Here is a 27514-nt window from a genome sequence, read left to right on the forward strand (position 1 = left end):
TAGATTGATGAGGGGGAGAAATTAATTTAAACAATTTTAGCATAAGGCTGCAACATAACAAAATTTGACAAAAATAGAGGGGTCTAAATACTTTCTGAATGCACTGTATATGTATATGGTGAGCATTTTTAAACGCTTTGACCCGACGAAGATCCGACTGATCCGATCCCATTTGTGCCCAAAACTGAAATGTTGTGTTCTCTGGGCTTGCCTAGGCACACATGTGAAGACATTTTCAAAATCAGTCAAACCGTTTGGCTGAAAAGTGAGTTTTTATCATCATATTATAGCTAGTCTTTGGGCACATGATGGAACTACTGTTTTTCTATATATATGCAGTATGAAAAAAAGTCATATGGAAAACATTTAATAAACACAATATCAGTGTTTTTCCTCATTTTTCAAAACTTTGATTATTGAGTCAAGTGTGATTTTTCATGTGATCTAAAAATGTCAAAATTATAGCTTCAGATAATTGCCCAAAGTATGTCTGTACCAGATTTCAAGACTCAAGAGCAAATGTTCTTATCATACTAAATATAGGGCCTTTCTCAAACCGGATCCTCCCCACTACCACTCCGTGATGGAGTGAACTCCATTTGTAGTCACACTCGCAGCTGAATGAAGCACCCTTCTGTAAGGTGTAGGGTATAAATACAGCGGCAAGCTTTGGGACAAACTCCCCTCTCTCCGACGGAAACTGTCGTAACGTTTTGTAACCATGGTTTTGTATCAAGCGGCAACTGCTATATACAGCACTAACAATAAGTCATAAGTCATAACATTCACCCTGTATAACATTTAATGCCAAGTTGGTTTTCACATAAAAGCTTGCTTTGGTGTTGTGGTGCATAAACAAGCAACATAAATATAGAATATAAAAAACATTACAATGAAACAATTTTTTTTTTTAAATAAAATTTACTCCCATGTTTCTTTGGTGGCATTTCTTTTTTTTTTGTAAACATCTTCTCGTTTGCTGCTTGGTTTTGGCAAAAGTCCCTATAGACGTTAACATACTAAACAACATTTTACAATCAAATGAACATGTCTACCGTTTTCTAGACTGGACATTAGATCCTAAATACAACCTAACCTTTAGGTTGTTAACATCTGCATGACAACATTAAATGTCTATCTTAGTTTGAGCAGTTTACATTACGGAGCGTGTTCCATGACGAACACAAAACCCCGCTGCACGTGGTCAGTAAGTCAGAATCGATGTAGACTCGCTGTTGGAGGGTTAAGCAACCCACTTCCGCTCCCCACTAATTGGTTTGGGACCCTCCACGCGAACGCACAAGCGGAGTGGCAGTATGTATGGAGAGGGTGTAGGGAGTGGTTTGAGAAAAAGGCCCGTAGTCTTTGGGCACAAATGGGATACAGAAACAAGTGGTTTCGAGTCAGTGTGCAGGAGTTCCTCTTTTCATTGAGTGATTAGGGGGAAAAACAACAGTTGAGAGAACCTATCACACCGGGATCGTTATATAACCTGCAAGCTGTTGAACAGAGTACAGATTGCACTCTCTTCTTCCTCCACATTCAGACACACTTCTCCTATCATCGCTCTGAGCAGAACGATGGTCTCTCTCGCTGAAGTCTGCAGCTCCTTCACCACCTACAGATGGAGGAGGAGATTCGCTGTCAATGAAAGGCCATGTAGGCTACTGCACTGACACACATTTGTTTATCAGAGCCTTTACCACAACTCACAAAGGCTATTTTGCTGTACAAATACACTATTTAAAGCTCATTACAATGAGAATCTATTTTCTAAAATACTATTATGAAACACTTGAATGATTTTGAGGCATAGCACCCAAAGTGAACCATTTACTCATGTTAATTTAACATATAAGTAACCATATGCAATGGTGCAAAACTAACATGAGCAGTGAAATAACAAAAATATTTGACCCAGGTTAATTCAGCAATGGTGAAAATATTGCTAAAAATACTCCTCATTTATATGTTTATATATTCAAATTACATTGTAATGAGCCACACAAATTCTGAGTACACCTGCATCACATCTCACAATATCGTCACCGCTGCGGAGTGCTTGAATTATTCATAATGCCAAATGTGTAGATGAACAGACGCGATTCTCTCACCAGCACAGCCTGGTCCAACATCTCACACCCCTGCATGTAAGCTGTTTCAATATCAATGCAGTGAGTCCGGCTCTCCCTGTGGTAAACGAACAACACCTCATTTAATGTGGAGCAGAGAACAGTAAGACATCACCGATATGACCTCGTTTTTTCAAAGTCTTGAGGCCCCCACCTTAGACCCCTGGAGTTACTGAGGCTCTGGACCCCCCACTAAGATTAGAAGAAGTCATAACATCTATCAAAGCTATGCAAAGTAACAAACCTCCAGGGCCAGATGGATTTTTGGTAGATTTTTTAAAAATAATTCTACATAAATTGACCCTATTGCCTCTTTCAGTGCTCAATGAATCTCTGAAACGGGGTTCCCTACCATCCTTTTTTTCTTGTGTATACTCAATAAAGTATTACTTAAAAAAAAGAAACAAAAAAAACAACATGTTTGGGCTTAAAATGACTATGCTTTACAGTGAAAATGTGCCTTGACATTGTGAACAGGAGACAGGAACGAACAGCTGACTGTAACATAACACACGGGACATGAACTGCAGTCTCCTGGAGGACAGCTTTGTTTTTGTTGGACGCATCCACCTCCCCTCCTACCCTGTGTGTCTCTCTCGCTCTTTAAACTACATCACCACAGCACTTTCTCTGAGCTGTTTACAGTTGCCGCGGATCGGTATACATTGTAGGTACTGGAAAGCTCGGTGCGTCTCATACTATTCATTTCTATATCTTTTTTTTTTTGCTTAGTTTCACTACTGCTCTTTCATCATGGAGAGTTCGTTAAGATGTGTAAGGGATAAACACAGCTGTTGGCAATTTTCCAGTTCTGGTGAAGATGGGTGAAGGGGAGATTTGGAATAAACAAATGAGGGGGTGTATTAGAATTAAAATCTTCCTGTAATATATTGAACCCTTCACAATAGAATGTCAAAAACAGGGGAATGTGAATAAGCCTTGAAAATGTTAATTAAACCTGCACTTACTGAAGAAATTAATACAAAAAAGAAGAGAAGAGAAAAGAAGAGAAGAGAAAAGAAGAGAAGAGAAAAGCTTCATAAATTTGGATTGACTCACACTTGCATGTCTCTGAAGCAATTGATGCAAAGCATAGACTTGTTTTCTTTTGAGAACAGGATGTAGGGCTCTTCGTGGAGAGCTGTGGAGACAAAGACGCCTTTTAACCTCAGCTCACAGGAGTGCCAGAGTTATTCTGTTTTTTTCCAATGAGCCGGTTTGTGAAATACAAACATAAGAGGTTTTAGAAAACAAACACAACCTGGCTGATAAAAGTCTACCGCTAAGTGTTAACATCGTGCCTTTCACACTACTTTAATCATTTAAGCAGAGCACAGGAGGGACTTCTATACACCGGTGGAGTAAAGCCTTGTTGGCCTATTATTCCTCTGGAGAAAATTACAGGTGGCACTCACAGCACTTCCTGTGTTTGGCTCTGGAGCGTTTGGCCAGGGACACAATCTCATGGTGGGAAAACATTTTGGCCTTGTGAGTCAAGTCCCTGCAGGCGCTGCAAAGTGGCTGGCTACAGGTGTTACAGTAGTACATCACCCCAGCTTCCTGTACGGAAAAAGTAAGGAATAAAAGAATGCAATTAAAAGAAGAGAGACGCTTATGTCATTTTATATTGTTTAAAGCTAGACAAGGTAATATTTGATGAAAAATACACCTGTCTTAAAGCTGCTATGTGTGCAGCAATTTTAACAGTCTGACTTTAGCGCTTCCCAAGTGGTCGTATCAAAAAAGACATTGTGGCAGCACGCGATTTGAACACAGAGAATTAAATAGAAATAGAATTAATAAATAAAATTCAGTAAAACACCGTTTGCTTAATTGTTTTAAATGGGTTTTGTATCTCCTATTTATGTACAGAATCAATGTTCACCAAGATTGTCTCATTTCTTTTCAAACAAAAAATTGCTGTCAACATAATTTGAGATTATATAATCACAAAAAATTATACACAGAGGCTTTAACATCCTAAATGACTCAATTTAATTCAGCAATGTACACTTCTCTGCCTTAAGTCAAAAAGATTTAGAATCAAATACAAACTGTCTCCTACAGTAATAAAGGAGCGTTCTGTTCATCCCTGTTTAACCTTTAGTTTCTCTTTTATATCCTCAGACATAAAGCAATACATGTTCTCTCTGCAGTACTGATGACTTGTTTAACAGGATTTCTGGGACTTGATGTCCACTTTTTTGTCTCTTCCTCTGTGTTATTGTGAGTCACCAACCTCCAACCTCCTACAGCTTTCCTACATACACTGATATTAGAATCAGCTGTTATATTGATGTTTTTCTTCTTTCCGGTATAATTCAGACACCAAATGTATTATTTACATTTAAAATAGTTTTGGCTCCAAAAGAAGAAGAATTAAATGATTAAAACTTCCATTTCGTCGATTTCCTCACAGTGTCGCATGACAGCGGAGAATACTGTTGGAACTTGGATTTTGGATTCATTTTCCAGTCCAGAATAAAGCGTCAGTCTGACCTGAGATCGTTATTGAACCACAACGGTGCAACTGCACTCCAAAATATTCTGGGAAGACGTTTTTCTTTGGGCCCTCTGCAGTCTATTCAGTGATAGATTGAAGAGGTTTAAACTGTGATTCGTCAGTCCATAGTATGTTAAGCTGATATTCCAATAGTGCTAACCCTAACTTTCTATTTCTATTGTGAAGTTTAAAGAAGAGCTTTACTAAAGCAACATGTTACCTGTTCATTTCAGCCTGTTATAGGCATTATTGTGCTCTTGACACTGAAACAGGAACCTGTTCCTGTTTAAATCTGAACACATTTTGATGCAACGCTTCCAGTTTCTTTTACCAATGACTGGTTATTCCTTCTATGCTCCTTTAACTGATGCTCAGATCGATCTTTGTCTCTTTCTGCCCTTTCAGTTTTCGGTGTAGTTGAACCATTGTATAGCGTTTTGTTCTCCATTCAAACATATAGAGTAGTCCTCTCCGTCTGACTGGACCCAATCAAGCTTTTGTGGCAGGTGATTCCAAACTTTGTGTACATTTGATTCTAATACCTGTGTTCAATATCTGTCTGTGATGTTATCATGTCACTAAAGGTTTGCTCAGAGAACAGTGTTTTTTTAAATGCAGGCCCAATTTCTGGGTGACCTCCACTTTTATAAATGTGAATATTGATATGGGTCTGTCTGTCAATTCATACCTTTTTGTTACTTTCCTGGTCACAGTTGGCACACTGCACCGTCTCCTCAACGTCTGCATTGTTGTCTACCAGGAACTGGAGCAGACGGTCCTCTGGGGGGAGGGAGCTATTCCCTTTCACTATGGAGGGGTAACTGTGGCAAAGAAACACATTCAGACAGCCTGAGTGAGTTGTTCAGAGAGAATCATCACATCTGTCACCAAATTAGTTATACTGGCAATTATCTGTTATTCTTCAAGTTTTTGTGTTTAAACCATTGTGATGTCTGTCAGAGCCGGCCCTGGCCTCACAACTGAAAATGTTCCAGATATGGAAGAAAACGGACCCAAACATACAGTATATGCTGCTTTTTAAGAAGTTAAAATTCATAATTCCAATCTGTACATAAAAAAATAAAGAGGCATTTAGAACAAGGTATAAAAGAAGCACAGGGCAATATAAAAAAAGATAAATATATAGTATATACTGTGTATCAGAAGTGCCAAAAACATAATCAAGGACAGCACTCATCCCGGACACAACCTGTTTAAGCTCTTCCCATCAGGCAGGTGCTTCAGATCAATCCGCACACGCACAAACAGACTTAAAAACAGCTTTTCCCCAACTGCCATAAACCTCCTGAACTCTGACATCTCCTCTGTCTGAGTTGAACACGTGCAATGTTAATCTACTGTTAATGTGTCACTTTTGTGCAATGTAAATACTGTAAATCTACTGTTACGGATATGTGCAATAACATATTGCTGATCACTCTGTGCAATAATTATATAATTATCTGACGGGCACTCTGGCAAAACTGTCATCTCACAATATACATATTGTATTTTTTTTATATTTTATATTGTATTATCTTTTATATTTATATTGCACTATCTCTTTTTTATTGTATTACCTTTTCATTAGAGCCTATGGGATTGTCACACAATCTAATTTCGTTGTACTACACAATGACAATAAAGGGCTTGAATCTTGAATCTATAAATAGGATTTCTAAAGAGTAAAATAAAATAGAAGAAAAAAATTATCTACTGTTGAATAAAGCAGAAAAAATAAATAAGAGTTCTGCCACAGTGCAGTGCAACATATGAATAAATAGTTATTAAAAAAACAAAACGTTTTTAAACACCTATATGATTGCACTGAGTGCTGCAGAAAGTCCACAATATTGTTGTGCAGTACTGTAGAGAACCTGAGGGGGGCAGCAGCAGCAGCAGCAGCAGCAGCAGGCGTCCCTGACGTAGAAGAAGAACACGCGGAAGAAGAAGCTGTTGGTGAGCACATCACCTATAACGTGTGCTCCGGTGTGACGCTTCAGTCTGTCATCTAGAAAGTTCCAGCAGAGAAACACACCTCTGTGAGAAGCAGGAACAACTCTGAACAGCTTTGTCCACCGACGGAGACGTACTCTACGGTGAATCATGTCTCTTATCTCGGAGGAAACCGTGCGAGGGGAGAGTCTGTTCAAGGATCTGAGCGCAGACGGAGACGACTGGCTTCCCACTGAGATAGAGAGTATGTGTATGAACTGCCACCTGAACGGTATGACTCGTATACTCCTCACCAAGATCCCTTTCTTCAAAGAGGTCATCGTCAGCTCGTTCAGCTGTGATGAATGCAACTGGTCCAACACTGAGATCCAGTCTGCTGGTCGCATCCAGGACCAGGGAGTCTGTTACACACTCACAGTCAAAACAAAGCAGGACTTGAACAGGGAGGTGGTGAGAGCAGACAGCGCCACCACCAAGATCCCCGAGCTGGATTTTGAGATCCCTCCCTTCACTCAGAAGGGAGCTCTCTCCACCGTTGAGGGCCTCTTGGACAGAGCGGTTGCTGGTTTGGAGCAGGACCAGACTGTGAGGCGAGCGGCGGACCCAGAGGTGGCTGAGAAGATACATGAGTTCATCCAGAAGCTGAAGAAGTTGAAAGAGGTGGAGAGCGAGTTCACGTTGGTGATTGAGGATCCGTCTGGGAACAGCTTCGTGGAGAACCCTGTGGCCCCTCAAAGAGACGAGGCTCTCGTTATGACCATGTTCAAGCGGACGGTTCAGCATGACATCCAGCTGGGGATAAGGGCAGATGATGATGACGATTTGGACGAGGAACCAGCTGCAAACGACATGGAGACCATGAGGGGGGAGGTTTTGGCCTTCGACACCAACTGCCCCAACTGCAACGCGCCGGCGTCCACCAACATGAAGCTCGTACAGATCCCTCACTTCAAGGAGGTCATCATCATGGCCACCAACTGCGACAGCTGCGCCCACCGGACCAACGAGGTGAAATCAGGCGGGGGCACGGAGGATATGGGCACTAAAATCACCCTGCACCTCACCGACGTCTCGGACATGACCCGGGACGTGCTCAAGTCGGAGACGTGCGGCATCGCCATCCCGGAGCTGGAGTTCGAGCTGGGGATGGCGGCCGTGGGCGGCAAGTTCACGACCCTGGAGGGGCTGCTGCTGGACATCAAGGACCTGATCGTCTCCAAAAACCCCTTCATCTGCGGCGACAGCAGCACGTCAGAGCGGTTGGAGAAGCTGACTGCGTTCGGGGAGAAGATCGACCGGATTATAGCGGGAGAACTGGATGTCCACGTCATCCTGGACGACCCGGCTGGGAACAGCTACGTGCAGAACGTGTACGCCCCGGATCCAGATCCGGAGCTCACTATTGAGAAGTACATCCGCACGTTTGAGCAGAACGACGACCTCGGCCTGAATGACATGAAGACTGAGGGATACCAAGAGGAGCAATGAAACCTCCAGCACCATCTGAATGGACTAAATGAGCTGATACATTTATTAACGTTGTGTCAAAAACCCAATATGTTCATATATCGCCCTATATTTTCTTCCATTTTCATACATTTTAAGTTTAACACTGGGTGAAAGGGTTGTTTCCATAAGTATATTAATCCGTGAGAGGAATTCTAAGTTGTCTAAATGTACAAAAAAAATGCTTGACATGAGTTGTTATTAAAGAGATATCCTTTAACTCAATGTTTATTGCATTCTTGTGAGATTCCAGAAGATGGCGCTCTATTATCTCTGATTAAAAGGTTGTTATGTCTCTCAGAGATCCAAACACTGTGTGACAAATTAATATTTTTATACACCTGTAAGGATGACATCTAAATAAATGATCTAAATTGATAGTTGTAGTTCTAGCTCTGCTCGTTGAATTGGCAGATGTTGAAAGACGGAACATTTTTAATTTATTTGCATAATTGGTCTGAGGAACAGAGAATTCATACTGTAGTGTGAACACGGACTTGTGGATTTAGATTAAAGTCTGGGTGTTTTTTTTTTACAGATTTTACATGACAGTTAATGCAGGATCATCGTAGTATAAACTACTCACCATTATTTACTTTATCAGTTAATTGATTCATCATTTTGTTGTCAGAAAATGGTGAAAAATGTCCAGTATATTTTCACAGATCCCAAGGTGGCATCTTCAAATTTGAGCTGCAACGATTAATCGATTAGTCGTCAACTATTTTGATTGTTTTGAGTAAATTTTTTTTAAGAAAATAAGAGTTAAAATTCTCTGATTCCAGCTTCTTAAATGTTAATATTTTCTGGTTTCTTTACTCCTCTATGACAGTAAACTGAATATATTTGAGTTGTGGACAAAACAAGACATTTGAACACATCATCTTGGACATTTTTTCACAATTTTCTGACATTATATAAACCGAACAACTAATCGATTAATCGAGAAAATAATCAACAGATTAATCAACAATGAAAATAATCGTTTGTTGCATCCCTGCTTCATATTCCTTCGTTTATCCACCCATCAATCTAAAACCCACATATATTCAACATGTATACCAAAGAAAGCGATTTGACTATCAGAATAGTTGCCATCTCACTTATCTTGATTGATTAATTGACTAATTGTTTATCAAACAAAAGATTTTCTAGTCCTCATTTGGAAAAGTCAATCCATGTTAACCCAAAGAGTTAAAACAAATCATGCAGAAAAGGACGACTGTATACTGTCAGATGTCAGTGGCCAGCTTCTGTCACATTAATATTTGCACATCCCTGTTTGTTTTACCCATAATGCCGTTTGCCTCATTTTGCCTCAGCTGCAGAGACGCTCACATCCCTCTCCCCCGTCCTGCCTGCATGTTTTATCTAGTTTTCATAGCAACGGGGATCTATTGTGTTCTACTAATAGCAGAGTAGTGAATTCCTAGATTACATGGTTCTTGAGTGAGCAGCTGTTAGCCGACTGCTGCTGCTGATGGAAATAGTCTCGCTGCCAGGCAGCAGGCCGCTGTAGTCTGAGCCCAGACAGCAGAGCACGGCGGCTCTGTGCCCACAGGCTTATTTCCATATAAAACCAATGATTGCCTCCATTTTTTCTCACCACATTATGCTATGAATATAAGCACTGCTGTTGGCATTACTTCAACTAATACAGCTGACTAGGACACGTTATCTACCTCGACACAGGTTAATGTCAAATAGCTGTAAGCCAGATATATGAAAGTTGCCTTAGGTTCAGCCATTTGTCTAGATCATTATATTTAATTCACAACATGTCGACATGTGGAAAGAATCTGGCTGATTAGGAATTCAAACACATATAGCCTCAACAGAAACACTGTTTTAAGAGAAAGTAGAAATATGACTGAGCAGAATCCAAACCCGGGAGCTGCTCGTCATCGGGGATGATTTTTAAAGCAGTTCTCAGTGTGACTAACATTAGTTTTTCATATTGAATATTTGTACTTCATAAGCACTGCATGGTGGTGCTGTGTGTCGTATTCTGTACTAGTGTTGTCAAATACTGTATGTAGTATCGATACTAGGGCTGTGAATCGATTGAATTATTTAATCGTAATTAATCGCACATTTTTTTATCTGCTCAAAATGTACCTTAAAGGGAGGTTTGTCAAGTATTTAATACTCTTGGGAGTGGGCAAATATGCTGCTTTAAATAAATGTATATACCTATATATATACATATATTATTGGAAATCAATTAACAACACAAAACAATGGCAAATATTGTCCAGAAACCCTCACAGGTACTGCATTTAGCATAAAAATATGCTCAAATCATAACATGGCAAACTGCAGCTCAACAGGCAACAACAGCTGTCAGTGTGTCAGTGTGCTGACTTGATTATGACTTGCCCCAAACTGCATGTGATTATCATAAAGTGGGCATATCTGTAAAGGGGAGACTCGTGGGTACCCATAACACCCATTTTCATTCACATACCTTGAGGTCAGAGGTCACGGGAGCCCTTTGAAAATGGCCATGCCAGGTTTTCCTTGCCAAAGATGATGTATAGTGTATGTTTTTTTTTTGTGCATGTTAAATGTTGTACCCGTACTTAATCAATCAATCAATCAATGAAACTGTATCTAAGGGACATGACACGAGCAGTTGAGAATAATGCATCATCACTGTTTGAACCGTTTGCATCCACACACAAGAGGAATAGAAAAATCTGTGTCACGTTGTATCTGACGCAGTAGAAACAGCTCCTGGTATAATCAGGTCCTTTTCTATACATGTGTGCTGTGATGGGGTGGAAGTTAATACTGCAGACCTGAAGGTGACTGGTAATCACGAGTCATTCCTTAATAGGGGATGAAATAGATTGGTGTCATGTGACTGCTTTTGATTGCCCCTAAGCTGTTGGCACCGGTGCCAAATACCAGTATGCTTTGTTAGCTGTGTGACTGGTCTTAGAGGAACTTGCTGGCCCCGTTCGGGGTTGGGGGCTAAGGACTAAATCAGAGCCTGGGATGACCCTGCAGCTGCTCAGGCCACTCACGTTTGCCCAGACCGGTCCGGGCCAGCAACGGGTCACTGAGCAAAACCAAAAAACAGAGAGACTTGATGCTCTCTGAAACCAATAGGATTCTCCTCAAAATCTCCCGCACGAACCAAACCAATCGACTAATCAACTTATGTGGAACGAATCCCTTCGGGCGACGCTGCCCAAAACTGGGGCCTGTGGGGAAAAATGTGGCTTTTCACACAAAACATTTGACCCTCCATGGGGATTCAGGGAGCAAAATGATATTTTACACTCATTTAAACTGCTTAATCGTGTTTGAGCAGTTTGAGATCACCTGCTCATCACTCAGCATCACCATATGTTCAGTTTGTTTGCGGATTTATGGCTTAGTACCATCGGTGTGATAGCCAGGCTCGGATATCAGACACCAAAACATGGTGTTCAACGGCCATTTCTAGTTAGGAAACTTGATTTAAATCTTCATATTTTGAGGGATTTTTCACCCTTATTGCGGACATATAAAAAAAATAATTCCTTGGAAAGTGTGGAGGAAAAGAACATACAGTATGTTTCGGTTTTCAATAATCTATGCAGCTTAATTTGCTCCTGATCAACCTCGCATTGCTATCTCTTACCCACAGAGGGGGCAGCAGAGACGGCTGTCATTGGTCCGGCCTCGCAGGCAGCGGGCACAGAAGATATGGTAGCAGTCCAACAAACACGGGGCCTGGTACTGCTCATGGCACAGGTGACACACCAGTGGGTGGACATTTGTACAATCCACATTACACAGGTTATCCAAGTTGGTGAAGATTCCTCCTGCCATCTGCAAACAGAGTATGTGAATCATGACTAACTGTGAGAGTATCACTTGAGTGACAAGTTTTAGAAAGCACATCACTAAACAATAAAATCTTTGGCATGTGTTATGATCCAAATATTTCAGTTATTATAAGCGAGACTAAAAGATGACTGTCTTGTGCAACACTTTGATCAAGAAAGCCAGATATTAATTGGAATAAACACACTTTTTTTCTTTGTCTCTTACCTTGTCAGATGTGTAATGAGTGCCCCCGGGCTTCAGTGACAACACACAATCCAAATGAATAACATCAAAGACATTGTCAGCAGCACCAGCATTATATCCAGCAAACAAATCCTACTGGAAATGCAGCAGGCTAGTGTGCAGAAAGCACAGAGAGCCACTGTCTTACCTTTCAGTGGTGCTATCAGCTACCCCCAGTAGGAATGACAGCAATGCAGAAACTCTTCAATAGTAGGCCGATGGGGTCCCTCCGCCAGGCAGCTGGCAGCGTGCACCTCAGGCCAGCCCCCAAGTGTAGCCAAAGTGCAAAAGGGACATTTAATATTGCTGTGGCGTTGAGATTAAAAATACAGTTGTCCTATTTCTAATGTCACACCAGTGTTGTTATGGCCGGCATGGTGACTGGAGGGAAAGGGGCGAAAAATCACAGCATTGCAAATAATTTAATCCACTGCAACACTGAAAGAGGAATACGTTCAACTTGTCACATAAAGCATTATTTTGAATGCCTTCTAACTCTGTTGTAAAAAAGTGCTACATGAATAAAGCTTGTTATGTTGCAAAAAAAGCAATAACATTATTATAAAAATATATACAATTCTAATTCAAGAGCAAAAAAATGTGAGAAACCGTTTGATACTGAAATACATTTGATAAAATAACAGGTAACACTCCATCATTTTGTAATTATTTTCAACTAATTTCCTTGGAAGTTAACTGAAAAAAAACAATGTAATTTTGTGTTAATTATAGGGAATATATATATATATATATATATATTCTTTGAAATAACTGCTTAGTTTAATATTAATTAATTATTAATTTATTATGGGGAACTTTATTCAACATATTTGTTGAATTTTATGCTTGTTTGCAGACAAATGCATTTTTTTTTTTTAAATATTCAGCTGACTTCTTGGAATTTATTAATTGGAAGTATTGAACGCCATCTCTGTTTTCTGTTACATAGTCCTTAACAAGAAACGTTTAAGAATTTATTAGTAAATTATGGACGTAAAAAATAAAGTGTGAATAAATAATCTTGACTCAAGGGTTCACTTACTTAGCTTGCTTTTTCCAGGGCTTTCAACTACATCTCTCGGTCTTCATTAGTGGATAGAGTTTGCTCGGTTGTCGTGGAGACGGCTCAGTTGTTCTTTAATATTTATACTTAATAAAGCAACTAACAGAGAGAGTTGGCAACTAGCTACACATCTAGCTAACAATCATTGTTAAAAGAGCAGCTAAACTAGCTTACTTTTTGTGGAAAGTAAATAAATTTACTCCTAGTTAATTGACAAATTACTGATTGGCAGCAGTTGGCCAGTAAATAAGATAAAGTCTGACCTGTTTCAACAGTTGGTGTCCCATTTATGCCCCCCTAAAAGTGATATATTAACAATGTTTTGACATACATGACTTTTTTTCACATACTGTACTATGATTTTTTTAATTTTTGTTTTGAGACATACCAAACTAACTTTTTTCGACATACTATACTATGACTTTGTTTTATGACAATTTATACTATGACTTTTTAAATGTTTTTCAAAAGACTATACAACAACTTTTTTTCAACATGCTATACTATGACTTTAAAAAAAAAAAAAAAAAAATTGACATAATATACCATGATTTTTTTTGACAAACTACACTATGACTTTTTTTTTACATACTTTACTATGGCATTTTGAATTATTTTTTCTCGATAAAATATACTAAGATTTTTTTTCCACATATTATACTATGTCTTTTTTTCGAGATACTATACTATGACTTTTAATTATTTTTTTCGACAAACCATACTATGACTTTCTTTAGAAATACTATACTATGCCTTTAAAACATTTTGTTGACATACTATTAGATGACTTTTTTTTTGACATACTATACTATGACTTTTTTTTTTTTTTTCGACAAATGTTACTATGATTTTTAAAATATTTTTCAACATACTATGACTTTTTTTTCGACATGATATAGAATGACTTCTTAAAAAAAAATCAATATACTACACTATGACTTTTCAATATACTATACTTTAACTTTCTATACTATGACTTTTTAAAAAATATATATATATTTTGCCATATGACTTTTTTTCTATTTAATTGGATTAAGCTAGAAGTGCACTATAACTGGAATCCACACTTTACTTAATCGAATCCAGATAAATCGATGCGATCGACTTTGCGGCCGGTGTATTATAGCTCCTGCGCAGCCGTCGCTCCTTCCTTTTCGCTGTATGTGTCAGCCATGGCCCCGATAGTGAGTAGTAACAGCACCAAATAACCTGCATATAGACGATGTATTCTAACCTGTCTCTTACTCTCGCAGTATGTATGTAATCTGTGTACATTAATGCAGCAGCTGCGGTTGTTTTAGCCTCTTTTTAAAGACTGCGTTTACTGTTTTAGCCTAAAGCCACGTTGGGTTAGCTAACTGCTAACGACGAAGCTAACGATAGCCTAGCATCCAAACCTCGCTAGTTTTAAGGTTAATACACAATATGAAGGTTTTTACTTTAAAATGTGTCACGTACAGACTTGGAGACATTAAGTCCAATCACTTAGGATGTTTTGACATATGGTCAAGTGATTTTAATGCGTTCTTTAGTGTTAAATGTGCATTTGTAACTGTATGAATATGTAAATGCTTGTTTCTTTATTTTCCCATTCTATTGTTTTATTATTAAATTATGTATGTTTCAGTGTATTCTGTTGTATATGATGTGGATTTCCTTGGAAAGCACTTTTTTCTTTGTGCTTGAAAAGTGCTTTACAAATCGAATTATTATTTTTAAGGTCCATGTTGGTGTGAGATTGAGTAACCCTCTTTGGTTTGTGTGTGATAGAAAAAGCAGGTGGTCAGGAAGCAGGGTGGCAAGAGGAAGAAGCAGATCCTGAAGTTCACCCTGGACTGCACTCACCCTGTGGAGGATGGCATCATGGATGCTGCCAACTTTGTGAGTAGACCAGTTCAGACATATAAGAGACTTGTTAAACGGTGTGCAGGCAGGCAGCAGCTGTCGGACACCGACCCCTATGAGTGTCAAACACTGCTGTCATGTCAGTGGATCTGATGGTTACAGTCGGGTCGGAATAAGGAAAGGACAACTATCATCCAGTGTGGGTTTAAATGGAAACTAACAAGATGTCAGACACAATGTGTCACCTGTCAGTGCTTTGGATAGAGCAAAATCTTTCAGTTCTGCTCAGGGTTGTGTGTCACATGCTGTGTCCCTCTATACTTCAACAGGAGCAGTTCCTGCAGGAGCGCATCAAGGTGAACGGCAAAGCTGGAAGCCTCGGTGGTGGTGTGGTGTCCATTGAAAGGAGCAAGAGTAAAATCGCAGTGAACTCTGAAGTTCCCTTCTCAAAGAGGTACAAAACACAATGCAGCCCTTTTTCAATCTTGTAATAGGCTCGTTCGAGATGAGCCAGACCTGCGCGGAATCGATCACCGGCGATCGCCGCGCAATGCATGCCGGTTAGATTTGTGTCCGACTTGATGCTTTTAGAGCCAGGCGCCGCAGTTGCTCTCCACCAACTGTAAGACCCAGGGCATTATGGGAAACGCCTGGCTCGCGCCTGATCAAAGAGCTGATTGGCTCTTAGTTTTCACAGCAAACACCACGTGTTGTAGAAAGTCACAACTTTCTGTGTAATTGTAATATTTAACGCTAGATTGTAGGATATTAGTCTCACGTTGTGCAATGAAGGTTTCAACTGTGAACAAACATATCTTGTGTGGTTGATAATAATAATTATTATAATAATGAAGGTCATCTATATACAACACTTATCAAAACGTGTGCTCATTGTGTGCTTTACAAGGTGGACATAAAAATAATAAAGGATAAAATCCAATGCCAGATACACGCACACATTTCCACATATATTTACAAACGAATATAAATAAATCCCACGTTGTCTGAAAACTACAAGAGGCCTACAGATCGGATCTAACGGGAAGTAATTTTTTCTGTGACTTCCTGTAAAATTTTTAAAGTCTGCTCGAAACGGCTGGAAACTGCCCGACTTGACCCCAGCTTTTTGTCACCACCCCCTGCTGCTGCCGCCTGATCTCGTCTACTTTCCAGGCGAGGCGCAGTTCATCTCGAACAAGCCTAATATCTGGTGACTGAAATCTGTGTTTTTGCATGTCACGGCCATGTTCTAATACATCAGTGATTCCTTCTCAGCGCAATGCTGCAAAGGTGCTATCTATGTGACAAAAACAGACGCGTCTAATTACAATAGGTGTTTGTACAAGTGTCCCAAAGCAGCTTAGTAATTACAATCCTTGCCATATGCAGTTATCTTTGCGTGAAAGAGGAGGATGCAAAGTCCCCATTGAAAAAAAACCAGTTATGAAGCAGACAACTTGTCCAAAAAATAAAAAGAATAAACAAAACTGAGTAAATGCCAAACAAAAACAGCTTTATGTATTATTATCATCTCTGCCACCATATTTTAGTGATACTCCACCTGAAATGTGTCCTCTGAGTCCCTCTCACCCTTGCAGACTTCAAATGGGGCTGTAAAAGGTTTATGGTTTGCCACCTAATGGAAGCTGTGGTCAGCTATTTTCTCAACCCACATGCACAGCAGTGTGTGAAAACTGAGCCTAAAATGTATGTTTTAAAAAAAAAAAATGTAACTTTGTCTACTGAATGTACTTCAGTTTTGCCTTTACCACAAATATGATGACACTGGCAGAACGAACCTGATCAGCTCAAACTGCTAAAAAGGTTCTACCATTAACACAGGAAGCAACTAGGGATGTCGGTCGACTAAAATATTTAGTCACGATTAATTGCTTGATTTTCGATAGTAAATCGCGATTAACCGCAAATTAATCACAAATTTTTAACTGTTCAAAATGTACCTTAAAGGGAGATTTGTCAAGTATTTAATACTCTTATCAACATGGGAGTGGGCAAATATGCTGCTTTATGCAAATGTGTATATATATATTTATTATTGGAAATCAATTAACAACACAAAACAATGATGACAAATATTGTCCAGAAACCCTCACAGGTACTGCGTTTAGCATAAAAAATATGGCAAACTCAAACCCAACGGGCAACTACAGCTCTGTGTCAGTGTACTGACTTGACTATGACTTGTCCCCAAACTGCATGTGATTATCATAAATTTGGCATGTCTGTAAAGGGGAGACTCGTGTATCTTTAAGCATTGACAAAGGTTTTCATCAGGAACTACTCTATATTGAAGGAACAGCAGTCGAACAGAATTGTATCACTGACACATTTTAGTAAGAATGGGGATTGCTAGCAGGATTACAATTTTAAAATAGAGAACGATCTACTACCATACACGTATATGCCCACATTCAACACTCACACAATGGCCTTTAATGTCGGAGAAAAAATGCTTTCACTGGGTGGATATTTTGCAATTACATAGTATGTAAAGCAGAAAAGGGGAACAACATCACACACAGTACTGTGCAAGGTCTGCCTTCCAGACATGAAAATGTGTGTGAAGTGTGAATAGCATACTTAACAAAGTCTGCCTACACGTTTTCTCTGCTCCGTAAGTTATCTCCTTGCTATGGCAGGTAACAACAATAGAGGAAGAATACTTCTTCTTCTCCAACTTCTACTTATCTTGCTACTCACTCACAAGCACTACCTGGTGGCGAAAACTGCGCACAAGTGTTACTAATAACATGGACGATGACTTTGTTGTATTCAATTGTCCCAGTAATCTGCGACAGTGAGCCAGCATGCAAATTAATTTCACTATTTACACTTGTGCTTTTCCTACAGTGACCTGTCAAAATGTGTTTTGTTTTTTAAGGCAGATTTTCAGCAACGTCTGTGGATTATCATAAAGTTACTGGGATTATTATTATTATTATCTTTTGGGAAAGAGATGTTGCTGTGGAGCGACCATGAACAAAATCCATTTTAACTCTGCATGGGAATATATGAGTATACTATACCACTGAGGTTATGTGGGAAAACAAGACTAAAATTAACTAATTTATTATTTCATTTTTAAGTATATAATATATATATTAGGGCTGTCAAGGTTAATGCAAATTTGTTTTAACACCACTAATTTCTTTAAAGCATTAACGCAATCGATCTTTCGGAGGTTGTAGCGGGCTCAGTTTGAAAGCTACAGTCATATGAAACTAGAAAATCTAAGGAATCCATTGGTACCAACCATGTCATACTAGCTTGTCACGAAGTAGGCTAAATAACACTCCAAATTGAGTCTAATTTTGGCGAGGATGAACTGTCATGGCCAATGGCTCAAGATATGTGAATGAAAATGGGTTCTATGGGTACCCATGAGTCTCCCCTTTACAGACATGCCCACTTTATGATAATCACATGCAGTTTGGGGCAAGTCATAATCAAGTCAGCACACTGACACACTGACAGCTGTTGTTGCCTGTTGGGCTGCAGTTTGCCATGTTATGATTTGAGCATATTTTCTATGCTAAATGCAGTACCTGTGAGGGTTTCTGGACAATATTTGTCATTGTTTTGTGTTAATTGATTTCCAATAATACATATATACATACATTTGCATAAAGCAGCATATTTGCCCACTCCCATGTTGATAAGAGTATTAAATACTTGACAAATTTTCCTTTAAGGTACATTTTGAACAGATAGAATAATATGCTATGACTATGGACAATGTTTTTATCAATATTTTAATTGATTGACAGACCTAAAACAGATACATAAATGATGTATGAAGACTTCTAACTCTTTCTGTCTGAGCTATGAACACCACCACCAGAGGGTGACTTTACCACTTTGATTCTTAAATGGAACACTTGATATTATGTCTGATATATGAAAATGTTGCTATTAGTATATCCAGGATAATTGATTGTAATCTCTGTCAACTCATCCTCAGTCATTTAAATATACAAAGACTGCATTTCTGCAAGTGAAACAACATCGCCTTAAGTTGTGTATACTTGAATTTGATAAGTCATTTGGAAAATGCTTTTATTATTTGAAATTATCTCGTCATCACTATAGCATTTAGCATTATAGCTAAATGCATATTATTACAGGTTATTATAAGACTTATCACAACTTGTGTTTGACATTATTTAGTCCACACAGATTTGTTTGTCCAAGCACATTTAAAGACCAGAGACCTACAAACTCTCTGGTGCAGATTCCAAGTGATTAATGACCTCCTTTTGACTAATATCCCTACGGTGGTTTCCCCCCTTCCTCCTCCTGCATCTCTCGCAGATATTTGAAGTATCTCACCAAGAAGTATCTGAAAAAGAACAACCTCAGGGACTGGCTGCGGGTCGTGGCCAATACCAAGGAGAGCTACGAGCTGCGCTACTTCCAGATCAACCAGGACGAGGAGGAGGAGGAGGATGAAGATTAACTTCACACCACTTTGAATAAAATTTCAAAAGAGAAGAAAATCTGTGTTGTGTTTTTTTTATTACTTTAATTTCTGTTTTCTGGGCATCACACCCACACACAGCATGGCTTACATACATGCCAGAGATATGAACATAACATTGTACGCTTTGCTGTCCTTATCCTTATTTAGATTAACAATTAATACATCCTAATAAACGATAAAAGATTATTTTAGTTTTGTTTTTTTCTCCTTCGGTACCTTTACCTGAGGGATGCACTGATTCAACTTTTTCAGTCCCAAAAGCGATACCTGGGCTTTGGGTATCGGCCGATACCAGTTTAGTTTAATTAATGATCTGTATGCCTCACTGTGTGGAAGTGACTGGGATCATTCTTTTATGTGTAAGGAAACATCAGGCTTGACTTAATCATTGCTCTCCTAACTTTGTAAAACCAAATGTAACAAATACATAGATATACATTTACTAATTGTAATTTACACCAAGCAACTTGGTAAATAAAATCTTAAAAAATCAAAAGGAATTTCAATTCAAGTGCAAACCTTTTTAGTGCAGCAACAAAATGATCAAAAAGTAAACAGGAATTAAAATTCCAGTATATATTGTATATAATACACTGATCAGCCATAACATTTTGGCCACCGATGGTTGAATTGAATAACATGGATTATCTCGTAACAATGGCACCTGGCAGTGGGTGGGGTATATTCGACAGCAAGTGAACATTTTGAACTTTGTGTTGGAAGCAGAAAAAATGGGCAAGCGTAAGGATGTGAGCGACTTTGACAAGGGCCAAATAGTGCTGGCTAGACGACTGGGTCAGAGCATCTCCAAAACTGCAGCTCTTGTGGCTCCTTCAAAGCTAAATCCATTGTGATTTCAGAGATGTGTTTTTCTATTTTATTATTTTCTATTTATTATATTATTTTATTTTATTATTGTTATATTATTATTTATTATTTGTATTTATTTATATATTTTTTCTTATTTTATTTTATTACTATTAGTATTATTTTGTTTTTAAATGTATTTTTTATTTTGTTTATTTCCCTTTCGTAAGACCAACATGGGAAGGGGTGAGGTTTTTTTTTTCATTTCATGTCAGGGACACTGAGTTATGTTCTACATTTGATTATATGACCTTTGCCATGTCTGCAAAAAAAAAAAAAAAAAGGTTAAACACAATTAAGATATAATTATATATAATATAATTAATAATTCGGCAACAATTAAATATGAGAATAATTAAAACTCCACTGTAGCGTGGTGCAATCGGGACACTTTCCAGCTCTTGATTTGTGTATTTTTGGTACATTAAGGGATGTTGAAACTCAGTGTGCTCTCTGTGGTGAAGCTCTCTGTGGGGCATCCTGTGTTACAGCTGTGGTAACCTTGACAACAGTTTAGACCACTGGCAGTCAGGACTCCTCTCACAGCATGCAGTCATCAGGCTACACTTATGTGTAGTTATTGTTTTTTTTGTCTGGGAAAAAGTGGAAAGTTTGCAAAATAAAGTCACAGATTTTGAGTCTGGTTATTTTAATTAAAAGTCTAAATTAGATTTTTTTTTTTTAATATATATATATATATATATTAATTAACATATATATGTTCCCCTTCAGAATGAATAATTGTGTTTTTATCCTCCTACATCCTGGCTTCATATGTAGAGTAAAGGTTATGAGTGAATAAGCAGCAGCAGCAGCAGCAGCAGAAGTTTCTGTCTCTATTCTCGGGACTTTTGCACGGAAATGTGCAGCAGGCGACAGCAGCAGGACTCTCTATCCGCCTTATTAGCTGCACACATGGCGTCTGTTTCTTCCTGCACACTACTAGTTAAAGTGGTAACTAAGAGAGCATGACTAACTAGTTGTGGGTGAAAATTATGGGATGCATCGTCATGGCAACAGACCAGACGTCACAATCTGGGCATGTGTGTTCCATTTTTGTCTTTCTTATTTTTCAGACTGGAAGACCTGGATAGAGATCAGTGGGAAATACATGTTTTTATTTTTTATTATTTATTTTTTTAACTCGTGGAGATGAAAACCCACCAAGATTTCACTGCAAATAATTTTTTTTTTTTTTTTTTTTAACTGAGCTTGTTGTTTTTTTGGGTTGAAGAGAAAGAGCCTGTGCTCTGCGGCGTCTGGAGGGTTAACTTTCAGTATTCTCAGCCTAAAAAAAGGGGCTTCAGGGGGGCTATGAGATAAAGATGCCGGGGTCGCTGAGTAATGAAGACGAGGGACAGGACGACATGGATTTTGAAGACGATATGCCAGGTGAGAGGAAGGGGAAGGAGGCGGGGTGTCCTTCACATTATATTTTAGTGCGCCGCTACGCCTTGTGAATGCGGGGAAAAGGGCTTGTCCTGCGTTCCTGAGACCAGAGAGGAGGAAGAGGAGGAGGAGGAGGACTAGGAGGGGTGGGGTGCAATAAGCAGCAGAGTCATGCTATTATTTTTGTGCACGACCTATAGTGTCTTAAAAGGTGGGACCGTTTTGGGGTGGATTTGCCTCCAGGCTGTCCTCTCACATCCAGCCTGGTTTCAGGGGTAGCATGATGGAGACGCTTGTGCGTGCTTTCTGTGCGCGCTTCCCTTTCTAGGCTGCATGCATGCCATGCCAAGTCAATGCTTTTTTTACCTTTAACACACAAGTTTGCATCAGAGGAGCTGTTTAAAACCATGCCATTTATTCTCTGCTATATGCTTGTGATGATGTCTCTCAGTGTGCATATGCTTTTAAGTATAGGCTATATACAGTGACAACATCTGTGTTGGTGTTTTTGTTATACACATGATGCACCTCTGTTTCTGCTACAACTTTAAATGTTTTTCCAGCTCTGCTGCTGCATGGCCGCAGAGGTGTGAAAGCCACGTGTATAGGCTACAGTAAACACTGCTTAATATCAAGGGTGTCTTCAGCCTTGATCCTGTGTATACACTGGTGGTGATGATGATGGTGGTGATGGTGGTGGTGGTGGTGTTCATGGTTGGGGTCATCAACATCCCTTCAGCTGTAGGTCGTGCACTAACTGGAATTAACTGTAACCCACATCCTTGACACACACACACACACACAGCTCATTCATGATGGAGGCTTCACAAGCAAGACAAATGTGTGTAATATTTCTTATTATGGCTGTGAAATGAATCAGTCGACCACGCTGGCTATGAACCGATAATGTTGTATATACATGACAGTTTCGCTCATTAAAAATGTTAAAAACTAATCAAGGCTCAAGGGATGGTATACGATCCTGTAATTGATGGCCTGTCCACAAGAAGCCAAAGAGTCTGCCAAATTGTGGTCATTTTTTTTTCTCTTAGCTCTCTTGGTTACGTTTGTCTGTCTATGATAGGGCTGCCCCTTTCATCTGTCGTTTTGGTCTTTGTCAACTATAAGATTTCTTTAGTCGATTAGTTTTTAATGCTTTTTTCATGCTGAATGACTTCTTTCCATTAGCACATCTCTGGTAAGCACAAGATTTAAAGTGGTGCTTTTGTGTGATTCTTTGTGGAGAAACTCGACAATATTGTATGAGTGTTAGTCGACAAATAATTTCTCTGGTTGAGGACAGCCCTACTTTATGGCAGGTGTCCATGCACCCAGTGATTCTATGTCCTAGGGCGGGTTAGGGAAATCCCAGTCATAGTCTTACAGTAACTTGACTGGGGCTGACCCGAATGCATCCAAGCTTTGACCGTTGCCATGGTATTCAGCCTCCAAGTCAATATTCGAATGCATCGTTGTTGTTGTTTTTTTTTTTTTTAATAAAAGTATATAATAATAATGTATAAATCCCAAATAGCCCATGAAATAAGGAATAATCCCATAAAAATATTAATTATTCATATTCAACATTCATTATTATTAGTTATACAGATATCACTGTTTGTTGTTTGTAGAGCACTGTCCCGGTGTCCCGGGCACTGAAACGATGGAAATGGAGATAGACAGACAGAGCGAAGCTTCGAATACCTTCAAATATTGCACTCCCAAGCTTCGAATACTTTTGAATATTACTCACCGAAGCTTCAAAGCCGGAAAAATGGTATTCGGGACAGCCCTAAACTTGACTAAAATTATATTTTCTTATAAGATTTATATTTTCTTGACTGCTGCTGCCTCACAACCAACGGTGGGGATTAGCTTAAAAGTAGAGCTGCCATGCCTTTGACATGTAACTGAGATATCTGTAATGTGCCAGCCAGGAGCTGGCTTCATCAAACTCTATATCTCAGTCAAACCAGGTCCTAAATTGCTATGAATCTGTTCCAGTGAATCAGAGGCTGCTGAGGTGATGAAGTGCAGAATAACCAGGCATCTTCATGCCACAGTGTCAGTTTGCAAGATTCATATTTCCTGTCTGTCCTTGCAGCTCGCTCTGAGCATCAGATGATTTCATGTTTTGGTATCAAGGGGCAACACCTAAAAGATGCTGTTTCGCCCTCCTCTTTCCTCTCATGCCACGATGTGGAAGAGTTTCACGGTTAAAACAATAGAGTATAAAAGGAGAGTTGAGAGTATAAGAAGCCAATGCAATGCTGTCTCCAGCCATGGCTCTGCCTCTAATCACTACTGAGTGATAATATGTTACACAAAACTACATAACAGCTGAGTTTTGGTCTAAAGAGACAAAGTAGCATGCACTATCTCCTGAAAAGGTGAAAGGAACATGTATAGGGACAAAATTATGAAAACGAATGAATGATTTTCACCAACATGGTTGCCATGGTGCATTTCTTGCTAATTTTTTCCTACTCGTCATAAAGGTCTTGAGCCTCAAATGCTGGTGTATTTTATACTGCTGCCAGTAGCTCACGACCCGTTTCTGAGTCGCTCGCTAAAGGTTCAAAGAATATGTAAAAAAATTTGATAAGACAAAGTCACTTGGTAAACCTAAATTTCTATCCAATCCAATTCACAGACATCCCGCCCCCTTCTGACACAAACTGATTATTGTCCAATCAGCTGTCAATTAAACGAGTTATGTTGCTGCCAAGTTTGGTAACATCAGTGACGCCGTAACATTAGGAGATGTTAACATGCTAGCAAGCACACACAAGATTTGACAATGACCGCGGAAAATAACCAGGCCAAGAAAAGGCAACAAAAACATACTATTTTCACGAGGAATGGGAAACACAGTTTTTTTTTGTGAATGACAAGTGTTAGTGTCTCATTTGCGGTGTGAGCGTGTCAGTCGGTAGAAGATGTAACGTCGAGCGCCACTTCACCAAAGTCCAGGGCAACTTTTCACGGTACTTTCCGGCTGGTAGTAGTCTATGAACGGAGAAGGTAAAGGAGCTGAAAACAACGCTTAAAAGACAACAGTCTCTGTTTACCAAACTGACAAAGAAGGCCAACGCAGCAACAGAGGCTTCATTTAAAGTAGCGCACATCCTAACGAAGCACCAAAAAAAACCTTCACCGATGGCGGCATTGTAAAATAGGCGTTGACTGCGGTAGCTGAAACGCTATTCAAGAGAAATTATGTCCGCTATCGCCGATGTACAACTTGGTGCTAATACTGTGGCAAGGAGAGTGTCTACGGATGCTGTGGAGCAGCTAGAACGGGACATGGACAGGTGCAAATGTTTTTTCCATCCAGTGTGATGAGTCAGTTGACTCCAGCGATACGGCCCAGCTGGCTGTCTTGAATGTCATGAAATCTAAGTTCAGAACAAGACTGACAGATAAACATTTAAATGACTCCAGAAGAGTGAACCTAAGTGGACTCTCTTGTTGACTCCATGCCGTGCCAGTCATCTCACTAACTGTTTAAAAGACTGAATGCATGTAATACATGCATGTGAACTACAGATGATGAAGGGAATGTGAAGGGAAGTGATGTTACGTATACAGTGATGTGTGGACAGACAGAAAATAAGGACAAGTAAAATAAGTAACAACATTGTTTTGTTTTCTATGACATTAATCTGATGTGAATTTAATAGTGTGAGCTTGACACATTGAAAATGTAAAGAAATGCATACAGAAAAGAAAACATGCACATGCTGCTGAATTAAAGATGTTGATGATGTCAAAATGTTCACACAAAGGAAGCTTATTCAGCTGGTTAAGGTGGAGCTGAGCGATGTGAATAAATGTTACTAATAATATAAAATATAAGAAGCCACTTTCATTTAGTCAAATTAGCTCTCAGAGGAAAAATGGTTGGAGACCCCTGGTTTAAATCATCGGCACATCATTATCTATTTCTATATGATTTTCTATCAAACAATAGGCTTTAGAAAATTGCCATTTTCCTATATATGCACAATGTTTTTCCATATAAGCCAGATTAATACCAACAGGCTTGCACTGGAATGTGTGCAGTATGGAGAGAAACAGACAAACAGAGAGACAGAGAGGAGTGTTGAGCAGTCGAAGCATCATCTATGACTGCCAGCCGTAGCCTGAGGGAGAACACAAGCGCTTATGATGCGTGTCCCCAATAACCCTGTAGTTGGTTCAACATGAGAGGAAAGGTGCAATTGATTATGGCAGGTGAGTGAAGATTAAGTGAGCAGTTTTGGAAAATCAAAAACATTTTCATGTGTCAGTCGAAATTGATTTAAGTTTGCCTTGATTTTCATTTTGTATTTTATGTTGTTGGCTATAAACATCTCAAAGGGACTCTTTTAACACCGCGATCCCTTATGATGACACACTATGTAGCAAAGGGTTATGTACTGCTCACAATGATGGATATATCTTGATGAAGATTTTTGTTGATAAATTAAGATATTCACGCTAGTCTGATGGTGATGGTTTTTAGAATATCTGTTTTTATCCGACCGTGTTATAGTGTTGCACATCCATTGTTATGCTGCAGATACAGGAAGCAGTGTTCAGACAGTTTACGACCCCATCAACAAGCATCAAAGTGACAGACAAGGTCAGGAATCCAGGTCAGATTTTTCCGCGGCATCAAGATGCCTCCATGCAATTAAAACTCAACAATGTAGAAGCACGTCCTGGGGGGGGGGAACTTCATCAAACCCCTGAAAGCTATCCTATCACAGCCTTTATTTGTTGTGGCACATAAAGTGTCCTAATTCCCTTTGTTTCACTCCGGGATGCTCACACTGTCACAGATTGTTCCGTTGTGTTTTCAGTTTTAATTGTTTTTGTTCTTCCCTAAAATTGAAAGATTATCATGGGCTTTTGTGTGCCTACAAATGTTATCCCCAATTGGAAAGTGGGTCTATTTTTGGATCTCTCGCTGTGAAAGTTGACACCATTTATTCCTGCTGCGCGTGCACGAAGCCTGTGCATGAAAGATGCTTTTTTTTTTTTTTTTAAATGTGTATTTGCAGATGAGCAGTGCAGCATTCTAGTCTGTTCCATATCTGCTTTATAATGCATGCATTAGGAACTTGTGCATATATTGTCTATGATGGATGCGTTTCTAATGGTGCTACTTGGTCTTTATCCTTCCATCACTTTGATGATTACAATTTCTAATAATAGTCTATGGATGTCTTTGTCTGAAGGCGTTTGAGGCCTGTAAGCACTTGATCAATGAAGAGAGGAAAAGCTATGGCTCTTTTTTTCCTCTCCTCCTTAGGAAGTAATGCTGGGCAACATTAAGTGGGCATTTCCACAAGGGGGCCAACAGAGAAAGGGCTAATGTGCTTTCCAGTAAACTCTAGCTTCCTCACTTGGGAGTCGCTCATGAATCTCCCTTCTAATGGGTCAGTCCGGTGGCCAAGCCCTTGCGGGAAGGTCAGGACTGTGTCTGTGCCATCCGTCCACACTTTACAGAAGGCTCTTTTGCCAAGTGGAGCTTTGGTCCTCTTTCTAGCAGAATCGGGTGCCAGACCTCCCTGTGCCACATGACTGAGCGACCCCCCCAACCACCCCTTCCAACACCTGGCACAGCCCGGTCCATTCACTAAGATTATCATTCCCCTGATGACTTTCCCTTTGGGGACCTCAGAGGCCATTCACTGTAGGCA

The 27514-nt window shown here is 39.5% G+C and overlaps 4 protein-coding genes across 10 annotated transcripts in view; 3 read left to right on the top strand and 1 right to left on the bottom strand.

Annotated features, from left to right (window-relative positions):
• rnf207a (ring finger protein 207a) overlaps positions 1-11934 on the bottom strand; it is a 30500-nt gene extending 18566 nt beyond the window's left edge. For all 3 annotated transcript variants that reach the window (XM_074639140.1, XM_074639159.1, XM_074639149.1), the window contains exons 1-6: positions 11729-11934; positions 5324-5456; positions 3548-3692; positions 3192-3273; positions 2115-2190; positions 1493-1618 (exon numbers count right to left, since the gene is read on the bottom strand). In XM_074639140.1, the coding sequence (XP_074495241.1) occupies positions 1493-1618; positions 2115-2190; positions 3192-3273; positions 3548-3692; positions 5324-5456; positions 11729-11919 (753 nt within the window). In that variant the 5' untranslated portion in view covers positions 11920-11934. The remainder of the gene's footprint in view (positions 1-1492; positions 1619-2114; positions 2191-3191; positions 3274-3547; positions 3693-5323; positions 5457-11728) is intronic.
• Positions 6550-8322, top strand: zpr1 (ZPR1 zinc finger). Its single transcript, XM_074639127.1, has one exon. It carries the CDS (start codon positions 6742-6744, stop codon positions 8077-8079), a length of 1338 nt encoding a protein of 445 aa, XP_074495228.1. The 5' UTR covers positions 6550-6741; the 3' UTR covers positions 8080-8322.
• A 2336-nt stretch (positions 11935-14270) lies between the features above and the next one.
• rpl22 (ribosomal protein L22) lies at positions 14271-19584 on the top strand. Of its 2 annotated transcripts, none has more exons than XM_074639170.1 (4): positions 14271-14406; positions 14993-15103; positions 15397-15521; positions 19400-19584. In XM_074639170.1, the coding sequence occupies exons 1-4, from the start codon at positions 14317-14319 to the stop codon at positions 19542-19544; spliced, it is 471 nt and encodes a 156-aa protein (XP_074495271.1). In that variant the 5' UTR covers positions 14271-14316; the 3' UTR covers positions 19545-19584. The 2 variants fall into 2 exon arrangements, with proteins under 2 accessions (XP_074495271.1, XP_074495279.1); XM_074639178.1 differs by lacking the exon at positions 14271-14406 and adding an exon at positions 14430-14474.
• A 1701-nt stretch (positions 19585-21285) lies between these two features.
• Positions 21286-27514, top strand: part of chd5 (chromodomain helicase DNA binding protein 5) — a 56800-nt gene continuing 50571 nt past the window's right edge. For 2 of the 4 annotated variants that reach the window (XM_074639189.1, XM_074639217.1), the window contains exon 1: positions 21287-21827. In XM_074639189.1, coding sequence (XP_074495290.1) covers positions 21761-21827 — 67 coding nt within the window. In that variant the 5' untranslated portion in view covers positions 21287-21760. Of the gene's footprint in view, positions 21828-27514 lie in introns of all 4 variants that reach the window. The other 2 variants (XM_074639209.1, XM_074639200.1) reach the window with 2 other exon arrangements.

The sequence above is a fragment of the Sebastes fasciatus genome, chromosome 1 (assembly GCF_043250625.1).
Source record: "Sebastes fasciatus isolate fSebFas1 chromosome 1, fSebFas1.pri, whole genome shotgun sequence".
Classification (NCBI taxonomy): domain Eukaryota; kingdom Metazoa; phylum Chordata; class Actinopteri; order Perciformes; family Sebastidae; genus Sebastes; species Sebastes fasciatus.

Coding starts and splice junctions, on each gene's coding strand:
- zpr1 (XM_074639127.1), top strand. CDS start 6,742: ATGTCTCTTATCTCGGAGGAAACCGTGCGAGGGGAGAGTCTGTTCAAG.
- rpl22 (XM_074639170.1), top strand. CDS start 14,317: ATGCGATCGACTTTGCGGCCGGTGTATTATAGCTCCTGCGCAGCCGTC. Junction 15,104..15,396: donor TCATGGATGCTGCCAACTTT/GTGAGTAGACCA, acceptor ATACTTCAACAG/GAGCAGTTCCTGCAGGAGCG. Junction 15,522..19,399: donor GAAGTTCCCTTCTCAAAGAG/GTACAAAACACA, acceptor CATCTCTCGCAG/ATATTTGAAGTATCTCACCA.